Source organism: Thermobia domestica, chromosome 3 (genome assembly GCF_964235325.1).
Source record: "Thermobia domestica chromosome 3, izTheDome1.hap1.1, whole genome shotgun sequence".
Taxonomy (NCBI): Eukaryota; Metazoa; Arthropoda; class Insecta; order Zygentoma; family Lepismatidae; genus Thermobia; species Thermobia domestica.
The window spans coordinates 235868556-235889172 of NC_137456.1; the positions used below are offsets into that span (position 1 = coordinate 235868556).

At 37.3% G+C, this 20617-nt stretch overlaps 1 protein-coding gene across 2 annotated transcripts in view; it reads left to right on the plus strand.

The window, feature by feature from the left end:
* The window catches only part of LOC145680980 (mitochondrial glutamate carrier 1-like), a 176129-nt gene that overhangs the window by 70966 nt on the left and 84546 nt on the right, over positions 1-20617 (plus strand). For both annotated transcript variants that reach the window (XM_081752223.1, XM_081752224.1), the window contains exon 3: positions 11320-11454. In XM_081752223.1, the coding sequence (XP_081608349.1) occupies positions 11320-11454 (135 nt within the window). The remainder of the gene's footprint in view (positions 1-11319; positions 11455-20617) is intronic.

Here is a 20617-nt window from a genome sequence, read left to right on the forward strand (position 1 = left end):
TCACCTTCAGCTGTCTTTTATGGTACTTTCCTGGATCATAGGATCTTGATAATGACTTAACACTGCCATGCCCTCGACCACGATATTGTGTTATTAGTTTCAGCTTTGTTTTGGGCATTTTGGTCCTCTTGAAAATTGTAGATAAATTGCACGAATTATGAGAATTTGGTATGAAACATATCTTTTACTTTTGCACAACATAGTAGGGGCTCGCTTTAGGATTGACAAGGGGGCCCACTTTACGACCATACATGTTTTTACTTTCGCTGCAAATAATTTGTCAATCCTACGTCTAAATTACTAGCTAATTACATAGAACATACCTCTTATCATTAAGATTATATAAATAAATAGTTGGCTCACTTATCTCTTTACTAACTATGGAAAACAATGCTTGCTCGTCGGAGCTTCAAAACTTTCCACTGCATGAAAACTCGTCAGATGTTGATTGCAGAACAAAGGATTAACTGATCAACACAGGAACTAGCGCTGCATGCAACAGTAACGTTAAACTACAATTCAGCTTATTTCTAGCATTCTACGCCAATACCCGGAGCAGCAATTGAGGGGGCCCGCTTTATGGACCCGGGCCCGGGTTTGGTACAGTTCCTCTAATAATAACGATTTAAAAACAATAAAAAAGGAAGTCGCCCAACTCACAGTACACGCACTATTTCTACATTCACAGATGGAATGAAGAAAAGCTTTGTCAGAATGGTCGAATGCTGGTTGAATCCCGGACTTCCCGATAGAAGCTCAAAAGCTAATCACTCAGTCATGTTTGTTGTGCAGTTGTATTTAGCTTAACTTAAATATATTCCGTAGTCTTTTTTTTTTTTTTGGGGGGGGGGAGTTCCGTAATGATATGTTGAATCCCTCTTGTTAAAAATTCAGAAAACTTGAGGATTGGGTAAACTGTGATGGCGGTTCTATAAAACTTAACTGTAGAATTTCAAGAATATACAGAACCAAAAGCTCTAGATGTGCAGTCTTTAAGTGTATCATATAAATCTAAGTATTTCTCTTATGTTTTATTTTAATTTTATTTTGTTTCAAAAGAGGGTATGGAATATTTTGAAGTAAAAATACTACATACTATTTTGCTAGTTATTTGTGTATTCTTTAAAAAGAAGTGTTTACTTTTAGGGTTGGCTGATTTACACCAACTTTTTTTTTTTAATAACTGGTTTAAACCACAAAAATAAAAAGAATGAAAAATGCGAATCGTGTGAACTTCATGGTAACGTTTCCAGATATCAAACCACCTGCAATAGTTTTATTTCCCTTTCACCTTTTAATCAAGGTGTCCCATGTTCAATTCTCGGTCGAACCACAATCCTTCTTTCATGCGTAACCCAAGTAGCGGTTCGGATGTCAGTTTAAGCGAAAGTCTTTTCCTTGATAACCTCGGTATTTCGTAAGGATGTTAAGCCTAAATATACGAAACAAACCAAATTGTATATTTCTACATGCCTAAATGCGTGTTGTTTTATAAAGAAGCCAATATTGCTTAAATATATTGATAGAAATTGTCAAAATTTATCGATTGCCTACGTAGCTTCCAACATTAGCTTGGATTGGACTTTCAATGATATCTACGTACCGGTACTAAATTTGTAATTTAATACCTCAGTTTTAGCGTACTGATTATGGTACGTTGACCTTTAAATTTTACATGCAAAGCAATAACAGGATTTTCCCGTTATTGTCTTACATTTCAAGTAATGACGGGATTTTCCCAATGGCTAGGGCGGGAGATTCTCAACTTAAGAAATTTACTGACCGCACTTCTTTAAGCTTATGGGAGTTCTTCCGGCATAACCCCGCTGTTGCATAATAACATCAAGGCGAAACAAACTTAGGCTATTTCTGTGAATATGTAATATAAATACATAAAGCAAAAAATCTAAGTCAAAAAAGCCTGGTTTAAACCAAAAAAGCCTGGTTTAAACATCCCCCAAAAAACGGGTTTTTGGCATTTTCAAAAACAACCACGGTTCTTGCCAATTCTGCTTACTTTTGTATATAGGAGGTTAAAAAGTTCTTATTATATACATTGGTTAATCCTGTGGAATTCATAATGTAAATATGTTGAAGAAAAATTGTTTGAAATATTTTTTCGAAATTCATAGTTTATTTTCGATGTTTTATATTATTATCAGCATCAACCACTAATTAAATGATTTTTTGTGTTATAGAGAAGCGATACAAAGTCTGTTTTATCAATTTAAAGCAGTATTTTGAAAAAAGCCCAAAATTTCCGAAGCAAAAAAGCAAAGCAGAAAAAACCGAGTTTTTTTCCAAAAAAGCCGGTTTTTTTCCGAGCCCTTGCATCTCTATTTGGCAATCAAATACTAATTAGTATCTTGTATTGAAAATTAAATTATGTACTGCAATTTTGAAATCAAGCTTTACCACTTGAAGAAAAAATGAAATAGGAGAATTACTGTGTGATACCAATATCAGGTGTAGTTGGAAAGCGTTTTGGTTTGGTTGATCAAGGGGGCACTAAAGCGAGTTCTTGCCCCGCGCGACAACTAGTCTAGTGGCGTCGCTGCTAATATCCAGCGTCCCGTTTATTTATTATCTCCTTTATGCATACATTTTGACTCTCCATAATCCCCCTGCTGAATTTTAAAAAAGGGGCTTCGTATATCATTAAATATGGTGAAGATCTATGCGTGTGCTTAGTTTTGGGAGCTTTTGGTTACTTTTTATGCGAAAAGCTAATGATAGACAGACAGATACACAGACACACACATTATTTTATTGTTAGTGAAGAACTTTTGAGCACACACCTTGATAAGTTGTTTGAGAAACATTATGCATAAAAAGATTCTGTATATTTGTGTAGAAGGTTGATTAGTTTTAGCTGGGGTTTAGCGTCCCATTCAGTTGCGACAGCTATATAAGACGTCAACCTACAACTCAACATAGGATTCAAACGAAATGAGCTCGTGGGAAATGGAACCGGGTCTCTCGCTCCGAACACACACGATAATCATGTAACCACGAAAGAGCGCCACTTATGTAAAAGGAAAAATGTAACAGTATTGATATACAGGGTGTTTCAGAACAACACCGACAACGTTTGTGAGGTGATTCCTGACACCAAAATAAGACGAAAAGTAGAGACCAGCATGGGTAGACAAATGCTTCCTTTCGGAGTTATAGGCTGCCGAAAATATGAAAAAATGAAATTTACAGGTCCATAGCCCCAGAACTATGGGACCTACCATAGTCGGGTCAAGACTTTATTTAGGAACTAGTCTGCGCCCTATCCAAATATTCATGTTTCAAATCCTTCGGTACTTCCTCTATAATTTTTATAGAGGTAGTTGATTTGTACTTCAAATTGTATGCCTGTAGCCAAACAGCCTCTACATAAATGGTTGCGTGAGTACCTTGGAATTCTGAAACATGTATTTTCGGATAGCGCATATATTAGTTCCTTAGTGAAGTCTTGACCCGACTACGGTAGGTTTCATAGTTTTGGAGCTGTGGACCTTTCAGGTTCGTTATTTATTGTTTTCAGTAGCCTGTAATTCCGAAAGGAGGCATGTGTGCGCCCAGGTTGGTCTATACTTTTCGTCTTATCTTGGTGCCAGGAACCACCTCCCAAACGTTGTCGGTGTTGTTTCGAAACACCCTGTAGATTGTTGGGTATAACTCTTGTTCTTAAACATTTTCCTTACGAACATCGTGCTTCTTAAGGAAAAGCTCGAGTAATATTGTAGGTAGAATTACGAAAGAAAGGCGACGACATGAATGACAAAGTTTAAAACTAAGACTGATGAAAAACATCCTTTGAGGTAAATGTTTCTCAAAGCAGTAACCAAAATAACATGTAGATGTTTAGGACTAGTAGGCGACTTAAAAGAGAATGAGAGGTTGCGTGTTCTAGAAAAAAATTATGTAACATTTCGCAGAGCCGAAAGAAGCAAGGTTAAAGTTTTATCGTTGTTATGTAAGTTAATAACTAATTTAACCTTCTCTTTAAGGAACGACTTCTTTATTATTGTAAAATGATTCTAGAGTCGGGGATTGATTCGTAACTTGTAGTGTTCTGTAGTATTTTGTCTTAAGGAATGCTAAACTTAATGACGCTCCTGTGCGTTCAAGCCCACGAAATGTTATGGCCAGTTACAAATCCAGTAGGTATTCGTTCTTGTAGCACTCCAAAGTAGTTAACGAAAAACTAAAAAGTTTCTGTTAGAAAACCAAACCAGGTTTTAAAACCAAAATCATTTTTGATAGAAAACCAGTTTTTTAAAGTTTTAAAGAAACTGTTTCGGCTTTTCTATCCGGAATCATTCATCTCTGAAGTCAATAAATTTTGCAATTGCTTCGCGATATTGGGACAAAACTGAAAATTCCGTTCTGATAACGGGAATTGAACCTTGGTTACACACGTTAAACACATGCGCGTTAATCATTAGCCGTATATTAGAACGTTATATTCGAATCTCGATATAGGCAGTAAAAAAGTTCTGTAAGTACGAGAGTATCAGCTTAGAACGTCACAGACTCAACGAGGAAATCTTGATTGTGCACTTCTTTTTCGCTTATTAAAAATTATGAAAATAAAACAATATTTTAACTTTCAACTACTTAAATAATTAAACATAACGGTAAGTGTTTTGTTAGTCTTTCACCAGAATAATTTATCATGATAGGGGTTAATACGAGGGTTGGTCAGAAAGTAAGGTTACAAAGTCTGCAATGAAACGTGTATATGAGTGATTCCATTTCAAATCGTCCAGGGTGGTCCACACGACTGTCTCAGATTTAGTTCATTTTTTAAAATAAGAAACTACATACAAAATTATTAGACCCATATTTTTTCTTTTTACTGAAAAAAATTTTTTCTTCGACATACAGCCTTCCAAAATGGCCGCCCTCCTCTCAGATTGCTCGAAAAACATGTCAAATTAAAAATTTTATTGTAGAGAAACGAGTGTACTTAGTAACGTAATCGCAATAGCAGTAAGAGTATAAAGTTGTATGTTTCGTTGGAGGGCCAAAATTCGTCTATTGGTCCAATAGGAATCGCGCAATTCACTCGCAATGTTGCCAACTTTGATGAAATTTTTGCGTACTTTTTTTTTCTGTCCTCACGAGCAATATGAACCATCTGCTTCTAGCATCGAAATCTACTCCATAAGGTCTCTTGAAAATGTAAAAGACTTACGTTTCTGATTATTACATCCCACGTTATAGCATGATGAAAAGCTGAAAATTGCATTAAGACGCCATGTTTGGACGCCATTTTCTCAAAAACCCCACCTTTTAAAAATCTGAATTTTTTACATGTATTAGAGAAGTACCTAAGTATTTAAAGTCCGTTAACCGTTCATGCGGCTGCAGCCCCTAACATTCACAATTAATTATTGAAATTTCGATTTTTGTACTTGCAATGTAAATATTTCCTATGGGCATTTAGGTCCTATACACAAGGCGATTTGAAAGGGAGTGTGAAAATTTTGAGAGTAGAATCCTGACGTCAAATCCAGTAGAAAAGTTCCTATAAACATGAGTCGAATTCCGCTTCGTTTTCGAGTTACAGGGTTTCCAACTCGGAATCCAAAATCGGTTCGGGACAGTAGAAAATGAAATATATATTTCGCGTTAAGATGATAAGCGCTAGCCTTGAACTCTTTTTCAAGATCCATCCTTAGCGCAAGGTGCAGTTGATAGTTCCCAAAGACATTTAGACGATTCTCTATCTGTCTTTGGATCGGAGGATCCTCTTGTAGGCTTCGCCTGCATGCTGGTAGTGGCTTGTGTGCATGGCCGTGTTCTTGTTTCCTTTGTTAGAGAAACAAACGCTGGGATCATAAAATCCTTATACGTACTTCGTGATTACATTCTTGATTAAAGTCAGGTGATGTCACAATGTTTGATCTTATGCTTCTCCCCCCGATGTCGGTAATGTAACGACCCTATCGTCCAGTTTCTTGGAACTGCAATAGCCATTAGTCTTCCAGGTTCGGGGGTCATTACCCTACCCGTAAAACACCTGAAAGATAATCGCCTAGTTCACTAATCTCCCCCAGGGAGTGATGTTACTCTACAATATATTGCCTCGGATGAAGCCTATTTGGTTTTCTGTTGTCCCTTTGCAAAGATTTATGAACTCCGATTCGGTGTATGGGCTGAATTTCCATTTTTATTTTGACCTGGCCATGCTTCTTGTATCTGATTTTGATTATCCTGAGGTCTTGTGACGGCGGAGTGAAGATTGCTGACGGCTAGCCGTTCTGAATGAAGTGATGTCCTGAGAGGAAAACTTGAAATGCAGATGTACCTCCAAAGATTCCTGGCCTCTACCATGAACCGGTTGATCGGTGGTCTCTTCAGTCGAATCATCAGTCGAGGGTAGAAATGGGACTGGATTCTCGCACATTGGGCTTGGTGTCATCGCTCACCTTCCTGACAAAAGTTGTGATAGGTATTAACTGCCCACCTCTTTGGTTCTCCAGAACAATGACGAGGAAGTAGAGGGGATTGTGGTTATTTTCATGCAATGGCACAGCATCAACCCCTCCCCCTTCCTATATTATCACGTTTGGCATCCTCAGCTTACCTGCCAATCGTATTGTGGCACATTATCACTTAAAGGTGAGACCATACATTCCTCACATTGTGCACTGTTTTAAATGCTGGCATTTTAGCCACTCATCTACATCATGCAATGCCTGTGCGATCTGTGGCAATTGTTCTGGTGCAGCACGTGGTCTAACACAATGTACAACCCCGCCTAAATGTGCCAATTTAAAGCAGTACATTCGGCTTGGTCTCGTGACTGCCCGGCATTCAGGGACGAAAAAGTAATCCTGACTTTAATGATTACTAAAAATATTTCCGCCGCTGAGGCCAAGCGCCACAACTTACGCATACTTTTGTCAACATGTTTTTATCTCCTGTGAAATCTACTCATTTACACGCAGCAGATTGTTGATGCCAACACTCAAACATCTTATCTTCCTGTTGCGCCAGCAGTGGACACTACACAGCAATCACCAATATCTATTGCTACCCAAATCACTACTACTTCTGGATCAGTTCCCGGGGATCCTGCTGAACGATCCTTGAAGGGACAATTCTTAAAGAGTACACCACCTTCTACATCGAAATGACAAAATTTCTGCTACTACCGAATCAAAGTCCACATCGAACTATGCAGTGAACGATCTGTTAAATCTCAACCTATTGCTCCCACCACTTGCACTGTGAAACAGAAACCTGCATGTCAACGTTCTTTCAGTCTTCCGGATAAGGAAAAATGGAAATACTCATTACTCAGTCCCGCACGGAGTGATACCTCTTTGATGGAAGATATGTGGACTATGATATTGATCACTTCTTTCTTTTCAAAGGTAAGAAGAAAAAGGGGAAACACGCAAATATTCAGACGTTCTTAATTTTAACCCATAATGGCTCTTCTACAATGCAGTATGTATAGGTATTCCACCCACTTCGAAGAATTTAAACACCTTCGAGCTGCATTCAGCCTGTCATTTTCTGTCTCCAAGAAACTCACCTTACTCTTACTCAATCTTTTGTTGTTTCCAGTTAAACTCTACCGCATGACAAGGTCGTGGAGTACAGGAAAAATATCATTTAACTTCCATCCAGGTGAACAGTGATTTCCAGGTTCTAGCTGCTCGAATTTTCTTTGAACAACCGATCACTTTTTGCAACATATCGGCTAATCTAGATGACATATATATCAACTCTCACGTCTAGTTATTCTGGTGGACTTCAACTCTTATCATCAACTGTGAGATTTCCCTCGTACCGAATATCGAGCTCGAGAATTTGTAACTTCTCGCGACACATCACACCTTCTCTTACTAAACGATGGCAGTCAAGCACATTGCCACTTGCAGTTAATCTTCAGTGGCGTGCCTACCATAATTTATGTGGCAGTGATCACTTTCCGATCATTCTTATTTGGGTACATGATTTACAATTTACTCAATTGCGTCGTTACAATCTCCGCCGTGCAGACCAGGGGCAGATTTTTGACACCTTTTTCTTTATACCAGACCTTCGGTTCGCCGTTGATGAACATCTAAAGGCATTTCACGCCAGTGTGGTGTCTGCTATTAATGCCTTGATTCCTCGAAAACGTGCTGCTCCTTGGTAGTCGAAAAAAGTACGTCAAGCTATACGACGCCTACCACTTCTTCTCTTTAATTGCGCTCCTATTACTGACAATTAGGCACAGTTTCATCGCCTGCCTACCAGAACACGATGCTTGATTAAATAAGGGAAACTACGTAGCTGGCGCGAGTATGTCTCCAAAGAGATAGTTCAATGAGTGCTGGTTTGGTCCAAAGTTTGTCGTCTTCATGACTAACGATTTTGCTGCTATATGTGTAAAGAAACATAACATTTCTTTTCCCCAGAAATATAATCTAATATGCTGGAAAGTAAATTTTGTATGACAGTTTAAAGTGTATATATATTTTTTGACGCACACGGTACTTACAGCGATATTTTCATTCTATACTGAAGAAATAACTATGGTGAAATTTCGTTTTGTGAAATATTACTCGAAATAGTTCTTTGCATCCACAATCCGTGCATGCAATGATCTTTCACCCAACATTTGACAATCTCAGTCAATCAATCTATTCAAGAAGTCGATTGAGCAGACCATCCATGAATCTCTCGAGACTTACTGAGATCGGACAAAAATGCTGGTTTTTATTCTTCTTACTTTTTATTTGTTTCTCATGTTTCCTAAATGTATCTGAATATATTATGTGTTTATTAGTAATAATCTGTGTGTCCGTGTGTGTGTGTGTATGACTGTGAGTATAATTTTTGTTGTAATTTCAATGTGTGTTCTTTTTCAATCATTATTCTATAAATATTTAATATTATTATATTAATCTTGACGTTTGCATGGTCAAGTGGAAGACAAGGCATGATTAACCTTGACTTTTCTATGTAAAATAAGACTAAATAAATAAATTTTGAATAGCGAGGTTTTACGGTAGGAGAGATTTTGTCTCGCGAATTTCTGGACAGACATAGTTCGGGGCGGCGAGGTTTCGGCTACGCGAGATTGTGGCTGCGAGGTTTCGGTCACGAGATTTTGTACCCAAACACTTCTACAAATAGATTATTTTGAGTGTAAGAAAACTATACTAAAATTGTTTAATTCATTCCAAAGTTCTTTGCATGGAATGTGTGGGAAGTGGGAATACATTTTGCTAACGAGTATACATAGCTAACTGTATCTTTACGTAGCAGTACTCGTCAATGATAGTCGTCTGACTTTTCATCACCAGTTTTATTTTATGAGACGTCCAGAACTTTTGATAATTGTGGACAGTACACTTTCCACTGCAAAATTATTTCAGCAGAATTATAAGGGGCATTATATTTCACTTCTGTTGGGACTCTTTCCAGAGACCAGGAACTGTGTGCACGTTACGAGAAGAAAGCCAGTGTTTCAGAAGTCCAAAGGCACATAGTAGTCCATTGGGCTGTTATCGGGATTCTTCACTGGGATGTCAGTGAAAAGAATAACACAAATCCCAGTCCTAGTATCCATTCGTGCATAGAATGCCAAATATGATTTGGCTGTGTGACTAGATGCCTTGTTCTGATGCAGTTTCTCCCAGTTGGTGTGTCCGCCCCATACAGTGTGGGGATTACATTATTCAAAACACGTTCGTGATGATACTCAGAATGTATTTTCACATTGTTGACAGTACAAAGTAGCTTTAATTTTCCCCTCTAACAAAACTCAGCCACATCCATGAAACCGCATTGATAACTTTCGGTACACTGACGAACGAATTGTTTCGTCCTTTTGCATTGACATTTCTGTATGTAATTGCTCGAACCTTTCAACAGTCGTTCAGACAGACCGATGCTTCTTCTACAATGACTACTAAACTTTGCCTTATGGATGACTTTGAGAAATAACTTTCTGTGAACGTCATAGAATGTTAACAGTCTTTGGCACAGTTGGTTGGGACGACAGAACTTGTTGCCATAGCACGCTGTGTCGGTGGATTCCCCAACTCCCTCACTGACTCAATTCCTCGCAACACCATTGGTGGTTAATTCTCTGGGCTCCGTTTCGGATGTAGGTTAGTCGGTGATACGCAGTCTGAAAGCGATCGCGCTGCATATCGTCCCACTTGGGCATTTACAGTGAAGCGTCCAACATCAAACCCGTGTTCGTGACATTGTTTAACTATACTGGAACGCTGAAGTGTGTACCTGAAAATATAGCAATGTAGCCTTTGCAGAATCGATTCACTTACGGCGTCATTAGACTCGGACAACGCGAATACTTCACTAGCAGACACATCACTTATTTCTGTCTCAGTTGTGCAACTTTCACGTTTCCGCGTTACCTATACGTCGTACCATGTCCTTTGCATTTCATCTATATAGAAGCTTATCAGCTTCTGTGGTGGTTTGAAGCGGAAGACATTAACAATAAAGTGTTAGTTACTTGCATGATGTCAGGCTATGCTCTGTCAGACCTACAAATAAGTCATATGTTTCTAGGCGTATTGTACAAGACGTTTCTGGAATAAACCGACAGATTTTGCGTACATATTTAGGACCTCAATACAAGAAAAAGGTTTATCTGCGATTTTGGTCGGAAATGCCTAATTACTGAAATAGGATTAATTTATGGTAATCAGTGGAATTAGTCGTATAGGGGACTGTCTTAAATTGCCCCGTGTTAATAGGCATTTCTAGTCAAAGTCGCAGATAAAGTTTTTTTTTTTTTTTTTTTTTTTTTTGTATTGCGTCCTGAACACGTACACCGAACAGTGACGACTCTAGAGGGAGCATAAGGACGCCCCCATAAATTGCCTCTCCAGACATGTACTGTGATGTACATCTAGTAATACAAAGATATTATTTTCGGTACACACACAAAAAAATAGCTGCTCCTCCAAAATATGTCTGCCCCTCCGCATGGCCCCAAGAAACTAGAGCTGGCGTCGTCACTGACCCTCGAAATTTGTCGGTTGTTTTATTCAGTGTAGTCATCCTCCGAACAATTGCACTAATTACCTTAAATGGACAACATCTCCGTAATTACGTGTTTCAGATCAAAGTCACAGACAAACTGTTTTTCTTAAATTGAGGCCCTGAACATACATGCAAAGTTTGTTATTTGTTCCTGGAACACCCTGTATAATCCGAGATATGAAATTAAATGAAACCTCTTAAATGCAAACATGATGATACAAAAAGAAACACTCAGAAATAGTTAATTTTCTAACTGTAAGTGGTGTTTCTAATACATGTTTATTTTTCTTCTCTTTTCAGATTACTTCCGAAGATAATTAACGGTGGAATTGCTGGAGTTATTGGTGTTTCATGTGTTTTTCCTCTTGATTTGGTGAAAACTCGTCTGCAGAACCAAGTAATCGGACCTAATGGGGAAAAAATGTACAAAAATATGTAAGTTTGATTTTTATCATTTGTACTATGGAGTCGTGATTATTTCCAAATGTAAATGAAACTTACGTTAAACATTTTCGGACAATAGAAAGTATCGAGCAAAATTGGTTTACAAAAATATATGTCTAGAATCTAATGAAAAACAAGCAAGAAGAGTAATTACAACAAATGACGGTCATACTTTTATTTTCTCTCTCTCGCTAGTGTACACCATCGTTTATAATGAGTTCCGCTCACATTAGCTAGCCTACTATTGGAACTTTTGTGTTAAAAGAAAGTTCCGTACCAATGTGGTGATTCTAAAATGAATTATTAAAATACGTATTACTAAATTCTGATTGTTACTTAAGGGCTTTCAAGCTTCCAGTCTCTTTAACATATTCATCATCACCAGTTACTTTACACATTCCTCATAACACCAGTACCATATCCAGATCATATTTAAATCATGTCTATAATAGTTCTGTTTCTCTTGAATTACTAACATCCCAATTACGCCCATTAGATAAATAAGGTTGGAGTACTAGAGTATTCTAAGACAGTGGCTTGATACTGTGAACCTGTTTCGGCTTCATCGGAGATACATGACGTTCAGAACTCACACCACAGTGTCAATTCTCGTCTAATATGACTCGGTATTCAGAAACTTTAATGGAACATATTATTGGCATAGAATTCATGTTCGAAAGATTTGTAATTTACATGTCTTTACATGAATATGTGCTGTAGCTTGTAAACAAAATAATGTGATTTAGAAGCTTATGAGAAAATTTTCAGACACAAACGAAACAAATATCCGATTGCGCTGTAATTGTTAAGCTGGTGCGTGTTTTTTGACGTTTAGCGAGGAACTCATTTCAGCACTATAACACAGGGATAGACTGAAGTTAAGCCTCTAACGATAGAAATTCTGTACACGTTTAACAAACAGTCTGTGATTCCTAAGCAATCAGGAAGCAGTACATTGTTGAACAATATCTATGAAAATACACCATGGAGAACCCACAATTGCGAGTGATTTTTTTCTTCACGAATTTAAGCTGAACATTCTGAAAAGCTAGCCGCAAGAAACAAGAGTAGTACATTTGGCCAGGAGTGACGACTGAACGCACCATTCGCCGTTGCTTTGTCAAATTTCGTTCCAGTGATGCAGCATTGCAAAAGGAATTCCCTCGAATCAGCTTCTCAGGTACACTGTGATCCTCGGTAAAATTTCGTGCCATTGCAGACGAGTTAGGCATACTTGATACCGGATCTGTGCAATCGGTGGTGTAAAAAGGTTGGATTCGTGGATGTCACAGGAGTTGACACCGACCAATAAAGAATCGCTGTCTGGAGGTTTTCAGTTCTGTGTGGAATAACTTGGAAGATTTTCTGTATATTATGTCACTTCTGATAAAATATGAATCTCCTACAATGTAAATGGTCACGACAACAGTTAGGTCATGATCAAGTCCTGAACATTGTTCCAAACCACCCTCTACTCGCAGATGATTATGTTGCTATGGTAGATGTGATCATTATATCTTTCTCACGCAAAGCAAAACAATTGCTATGGATCATTATAGTCCTGAACTCCATGAAATTCACCACAAACTTATCCGCAAGTATCCATCAGTAACTCAACAAATATCGTATCCTCATTTTGCTCGACAATGATGTCGCGCAAAGGACGGTTCAGGCTCTTCATGAGTTTGCAGTATGGAACTTCATACACCGTATTTCCCCGGTATCTCTCCCACGGACTACCACTTCATTTTTGTGGCCTTTGAAATGACGCACCTCGGTTGAAGATTTCATTCGCATCAACCTAGTAGTAAAACAATACAGAACAAAGAAAACAGATAATTTTAGTGGTTCTTTCAAGGAAACCAGTAAGTTGGTCATGTTTTATTATCACAGTAACTGAGTTTTATTGCCGTAGATAACGTTGCTTTTTTAATTGTTTTATATTTATCACAAAATTCAACATTATAACCAGTTTAGTTGCGGAAGCTCTTATCATACTCGTATAGTTTCTGTTTATAGTCAAAGCAGTCAAACTGTTTACCTGTATGTGTTTTACTGAAGAAATATTTTTGTAAAAAGTAGTCATGTTCAAGAGATTAGTAGTAATTTACGTATCTTTAGAGGAATATTTGCTCTAGTAAGTAAATAAAATGATATAATACTTAGTTTCGAGAGAAGCATGGTAAAAGGAAGCTAATTTCGCTAGCATTACAAAAAAATATAGATATACGACCTCTAAAAAATCAGTGACGATTGAATTTTTTCAACTTGATGGTATAAAATCATGTGTGCATTTTATCGCAACAGTTAACAAGAGTAACGGACATTGGTTCTTGTAGATTTGTTCCGTTATAGTTTGACGACAAAATTCAATGTGGTTACATAATAATGAACACTTAAAATCATAAATACTATCATTTGCATGTATTGTAACTCGTTTTCGTTTTCATTATGGAGCTTCTGAGATATTAATAATAATAACTTGCAATTTATTTTAAAGTTAGTAATTTTATCATCTTTATGAAATAGGGGTAAACAGAAACTCTAACTTTAGCTAATAAATATGTACAATAAACATCAATTAGGAAAACAATGTTTAGATATACCGAACTACGTATAAAAATAATGATACTTAAAAAAGAAGTCACTGAAATCATATGAGAACTTAACCTTGTTTTCAAAGCGTAGAGAGGAGCAGTAAATAAAAGCACACAGTTTCCTAAAATGTTGTCTAATTTATTTCTAGCTAATGGGATCCCTAATTTATTTCTGTAAATTTCATTGCCTGTGATGCCCTTTTGCATAGAATATTTTCACATATTCATCATCTGCAACATCATTCATTTTGGCCACGTATAATCTGCTGGTGTCATTTCATAAACATTCTCAATAGCGTAGTCACCAATATCAAGGCAGGAACTGGCATAGCTGTCGTCTAATTGGTCACCTTTAAGAGGACTGTAACGTTATCTTGGAATGAAAGTACCGGGGGCTTCATTCCGTGATGATTGAGGTCATTTTGGCGCCAATTGGCGTTAATGAGGGAGGGTTGGCGCGCCTAAAGTAGGTCGCCAACATCTCACACTTACTATTGTGCACAAACGATGCACTAACGATTGAGACAATTTTGGCGTTATCGGCAATATGTGGGGGCTGCTGTTTAGATACCCAAATTAGTTTTTGAATACCTTTAAAATTGCTTTCTGCACAAATGCCTCTTTTCCATGCAGAAACGTGTACAAACAATTGAGACTTTCGGTAAAATGCGGAAGAAGTAGAGGGTGTCTAAACAGACGTTTATTATGTTCCTATTTCATAAATATTTATTTTGTCAAGCCGTCTTGGACACACCTTAAATTTAATCCCTCATAACCAAGTATTATAATTTTTTTTTTATTTTTCTGGCCTTTAAAAATGATGCATGTATACAGACATTTCAATCAAACCAACCCAATGCATTTTTGCTTCAGAAAAAACAGGAAGGAAAATGAAAAAAAAAAAAGAGACAATCAAGAGATTTATAAACCGGTATAAATACATTTAGAGACTAGAATACAATGAATCGAATAAATAAATAAATAAATAAGTTAAATAGTATGAAATAAAATAGTTTATTTTGCAGGTAGTGCTTTCCATTTAAAATTGTTAGAATCTTGCAAATTGCCGAATGCATAAAGGACGACATCTAATGAAATGAAATGAAATGAAATCTTTAAGTTTCATATCCCACGGTTATGCCGGCTAGGCTAAATGAGATAGTTCTAATGAAATGAATTCATAATAAAATGAAATACAATTGCAGATGCATTCACATTAACAGTTTAGAAAATTCTTAATCCACACGGATTATTAAAACGAAATAGTCAACGAGATTTTCAAATGAAAGATTTTGTCTTCTGTCAAAGAATGTGTTTTAGATGTGAAAATGATCTTTTCACACTTCCAAAGTTCGTTATATTAGCTACGGAACGACCCAGAGCATCGCATGTTCAATCCATATATTTCTGTTACTAATATTTTCATGAATTGGCTAACAGTTCTGTGATACTATCAGCATAAGTTCTTCTTAAAGATTATTCGCGGAGAGCTTTTGCTTTGTCTATTGCTCGAGAAAATCTCTGAAGGAAACATTTTCGAACTTCTACAAAGTATTGTCGACATTAATTAGAACTTCCCAGAGATCATTCGCAGAACTATTACTATGCGACGCGTAATTCTCAATGCTTGAAGAAGATTCTGAACGTTTGGGCTACTGATTTGTGTGTTCCTAGAAACATGTTTGACAGTGCTTATATAGTGTGTAACTAAATAACGTTTTTTTCCTTCTTTCTTGGAAACACAGTTTCACACGATTTACTAAACGATGCAGAACCATCCGTTGAAAATTCACTTGTTCACACTCATTCACATTGTTCTCAGTCCTCGCGCTGATCTAGCTACTAGCGCGCTCGCCTTCGGCGCACGGTCACGGATTCGATTCTCAATGGGAGAGCCGTGAAATTTGATCGCATTACAATGGTTCGGATTCCCCCTTAAACCCTAGATCCACGGCTCGTATAGCTTTGGTGTTGGAAAGGAACGGTAAACTCCAAACAACCGATTGTTTTCCTCTTCTTTTTCTCAGAAAGACCTACTTTAGGCATCTTGATGCACTGTCATTTACTAACAGCAACTACATTGTATATATTACTCAGGGCCAAGGACTCACAATAGCTTGTACCTTGCTGTATCTTCCAAATTAAACATCTTCATTTCTTTATTATTCAAAATTCCGAGAATGAAAAACCACAGGTTCTGCCACACTTGTCACTTTCTGACGACAATTGACTGTAAAAGACCGTTTACCATTGTTAACGCACACTTAGATCAGTGCGCAGGTAAGAGCCAGCCGAGTCTTGTTTGATACGCTGTCATTCACGCATGAATTAAATGTAGTAGGAAAGGAAAAGGTAACAAACGGCTTCTAAACTCTGAAATTGCACTCTTCCTGAAAATATGTCAAACTTGCAAAATGTATGATAATTTGCCATTAGTTCTGGGCTTTAGTAATAATACAGTGATATTCACTCTGATACAACCACCAAGCTAACCTGCATAAACAATTCCACTGTTTTTCATTTCTTTCTGTAAGAAAAACTTGTATACAAAGGTAAGTCGTAAATCTTGCAATATTTCCACAATTCAAGCAGCAGGCGCATGTGTACGCTGTGATCGACCGCAAGTACAAGGTCAAACTAACCCAGGAAACAGTGTGGAAAGCGACCTTTTTAACATGGAGACCGTCACTCCGTCAGTATTTTCAGTCAGTTTTTAGTGGTACTAACGATGATTGCTCAGCAACGTCCGATACGTGAACTGTTATTATATGAGTTCTCACTCGGGCATAACGCTGCAGCAGCAACCCAAAACATTTTTCAGGCGAAATGGAAAGCTGCAGTGAACCACAGCATAGCAACTCGTACCAAAAATTTCGTCGGCCGCCCCAGGGTAACATATTCTGATATCATACAACACGCCATTGAGGAAAATCCATCCACCAGTACACGACAATTTGTCAAACCAATTTGACATGTCCTAGTCCATTGTAGTGCGTAACCTGCACGAACTCAGGAAAACCATCAAGAGCTGCTGTATTGTGGCCGTAAGTTAATTGCAGCTCATACACAAGGAAGAGTGGATATATGCCGAAAACTGCGGCAAAATCCACGTGATGTATGTTTCCTGATATGGATTGTCACATGCAACGAGAAGTGGGTGTTTTCCCGGATTCCAAATGTGTAAAAGGAAAGGTTGAACAAGGGCAAACTTCCAAATTCGGTCATCAAAGAGGGCAGTTAAAGTAATGCACTATGTGTGTGGTGGAACTAGGAGGAAGTAATTCACTTTGAGTTCGTTTCTAATGGTCGTACATGAATGTTCACGCAAATGTACGCTGCACTACGCGAAAAATATCCTACATTGGTAAACCAGCAATATTTGCGTCCTGCTGTAATAAGATAAAAAAAAGATCACAGTCGGCTCGAAAAATGCTGTCAACAAAAATGCAGGAACTTGATGGAATCGAAATGACATTACGTCTGGCACACAGGCGAACCCTTTGTCATCTTTTCCTCTAACATGTAAGAACAAGACGCCTCTAAGGTAAGTATGGCACTTCGTTAGAACGGTATTATAGTAAGTTTATTGTATTAAAAATAGGTATACTTCATTTTGACTATCACTTCCAAATATTCACTAGTAGGTATTCACTGGCACTGAGACAATAATTTAAAAGATTACTTACTTAAAAATCCTTGGGTATCTGCGCATGAATACTTAGAAATACTCCCTTCCGGCTGCTACAAATTTAATTTCCAAAGCCAGTTCCGGTAACCAAGTGGATTAACATCTAAACTAAAGTGTATGAAGAAATAATACTGCTTTAGGTTGCAAAATCCACTATAGTACTGTGATTTCCAGTCTTATCAAACATTCAACTATGATCTCAATGTTGCCACTAACTTCAACAAAGGATATTGAGTTCTTAATCACATGCAGCAATGGCGTCTAATGGTATAACGAGGTAAGAATACAAATCTCCAGTAGTGAACAATTCGACTATGTGCAAACTTCCCACTTAATATCATTATACTAATTTTGATACATGACTAATAATTTGTTGTGCCTAATTTTGATTTATTAAACGCCTAAATATGGGAACTGTCGTACATCATGCAAGGAGCCAACATTTACAAGCTCTGTCTTCTGAACCTTTTAGACGCCGAATTGCTTTTTCATTGGGATATTTGATATTTAATAAAATAGGTTATTTTGACCCTATTCAGCAATATTTTTTGTGTAATTTTTTTTATCTATTTCTTATTTCCGTGGGTTTTACAGGTTTGTTCCCGTTTGGGAACATTGGCGTTTCAAGTGTACATTTTATACATGACTAAGAACATAGTTTTGTTTCGTGCAACTGGAATATATTATATTATCACTAGTAAATTGAATATTATAATAGCCACTATATATTTAGTATTTCTTGTGTATTTCAAAATTAAAATAGAATGCAAGCTATTTGTTTCTACATACAGTAATTTGAACACTTCACTGTAATGTTCAACGATCTATGGTACGATCTTCAATGATACAATGGAAAGCACTCCTGATTAAGCCTTTTCTCACAGTCCTGGCATTGTTTTCTTGTATTTTTCCGACACACCACACACCGTCCCTGTCTCGTTGCTGGTACCAAAATGTGGCCACCTACCTGACTACTTGAAGGTGATTTTTGATGAGTTCGGGGTCCGGGTCGGTTAACAACTATTGGTTTGCTGTGCAACAAAGTCAGTGTAATTTCCCTCGGGAACTGAAGATGCGTCACCTTGTGTTTTTTTATTTATTTCTGAATGTAACAGCCATGCTGCTACTACTGCAATATTTAATGCATTGTTGAACAAATTCCACCACCAGTTTTTACTTCGTAACTGTGGACGATAGCTACCTAGTTCTCGGTCAGGAAGATCAACATCCCGCCATCCAGGAGTTGAAATTAAATGAGGCTGCGGAATTTGAATTATTTCGTTCTTAGATCTAGATAATCTTCTAGCAGTAGAAACAGGTTCGTGTGTAGCGAAATTAGAAGCAACCGCCACAACTACATTGTCATTTCATTTGCATACATAAACATTCCCATTACAGCGGTAGTCAAAATAGCCTCTATTCTCTTTAGACATCTCTTTCGAACTTGGCAAAGTATATTTTTTGTTCTGTTGTACCTAATTGTACCTATTGCTTTCATGTTCAATAGCCTCAGTTCGTTTATGAGATCATAGGAAGTAAAATAAATAAATAAATAAATAAATAAATAAAATAAAATAAAAATAAATCTCATGCTGCTTTGGATTTTTCAAAATGCTGATCATATGCTTCACTACTGCTGACCTGATTGGTTCTCTTTATTCGCCTTCACCTTTCTTTTTACTGTAGATTTACATGCAATAAGGATATCCATTTGATGAACACAACATCCAAATTTTATAACCAAACCTTATGGATTTGCCGCAAATGAACATTTTACAAGAGTGATGGCCATAATATGGAACCATTGATTCATCAATACTTAACATCTCATGAAATACACCATGTTGACACAGATTTTTTGCAAGTTCATCGTATGTAAGTGAAATCTTCGCAAATTTATTTTCAGGTTTCATTGTAGCATTGTCTATCACATGGAAAAACCGTTTTATCTGTCGATAGCGGCCACGAAACATTATTTTGGGCACCATGGAAACAGACGTGTCTTCGGCAATACTCCAATACATGTCTTCTTTGGGGACACTGTGATATCCACTTAAAAGAAGCAATCCACAAAACTCCTCAGCAAATGTTTTCAGCACCTACTTCCAGAGAATGCCCTTTCTGCAAGACATGTAGTGCGGTCATGGCAGCCAAATTTTCAAAAAAATCACGAGGAAGATTTTTTCTGAAGAGTTCAATACTGTTCGACGAAACTAGCTCAGGATGTCTTTCACACAAAGGCACAATTGTGTCCGTGAATCGAACGTAATACTTTTCTTCCACCTATGTAAATTTTCATTTCTGATTTGTCTACTAGCAGTCGGCGTTTTGTCAACTAGAGCGCCATCTAATTAAGATTTATCGGTACTGGTTATTATTTCTAGTTCACCACAAACATCATTTAGCTGAATAAGAATCAAATGCCCATCATCTATGTGCTCCTTGTCCGTTAGATAAGCGTTCTCATCAGGGGAAAGGATACACACTTCAGCATCAGATATGTCTGAAAATTCAGTCTGATAGCGTTTCAAAATACTCACGAATTTCTTGTAATGTTAGAAATCGTTTCAAAATAATGTGTTTGTAATATACTCAGGAAATTAACAAAACTCAACAATGAACCATCACCTATCACCACTTGCAGTGCAAACCACAGTTTACTTGTATTTAGTGTTGTCAGTCCACAATGTTTTTATTTTCCTCAATATTTCACGTATGCAATCTTAACGGATCACGCCAATGTTCCCAAATGGGAACATCGTAAAATTGCGATTTCTCAGACATTCAATGTTTGTTATATTGTAACGTTGCAACAAAACAGTCAGTGACATTAAGTTAAGTCTTTCGAAAAGAAAGTTACAAATAAAAT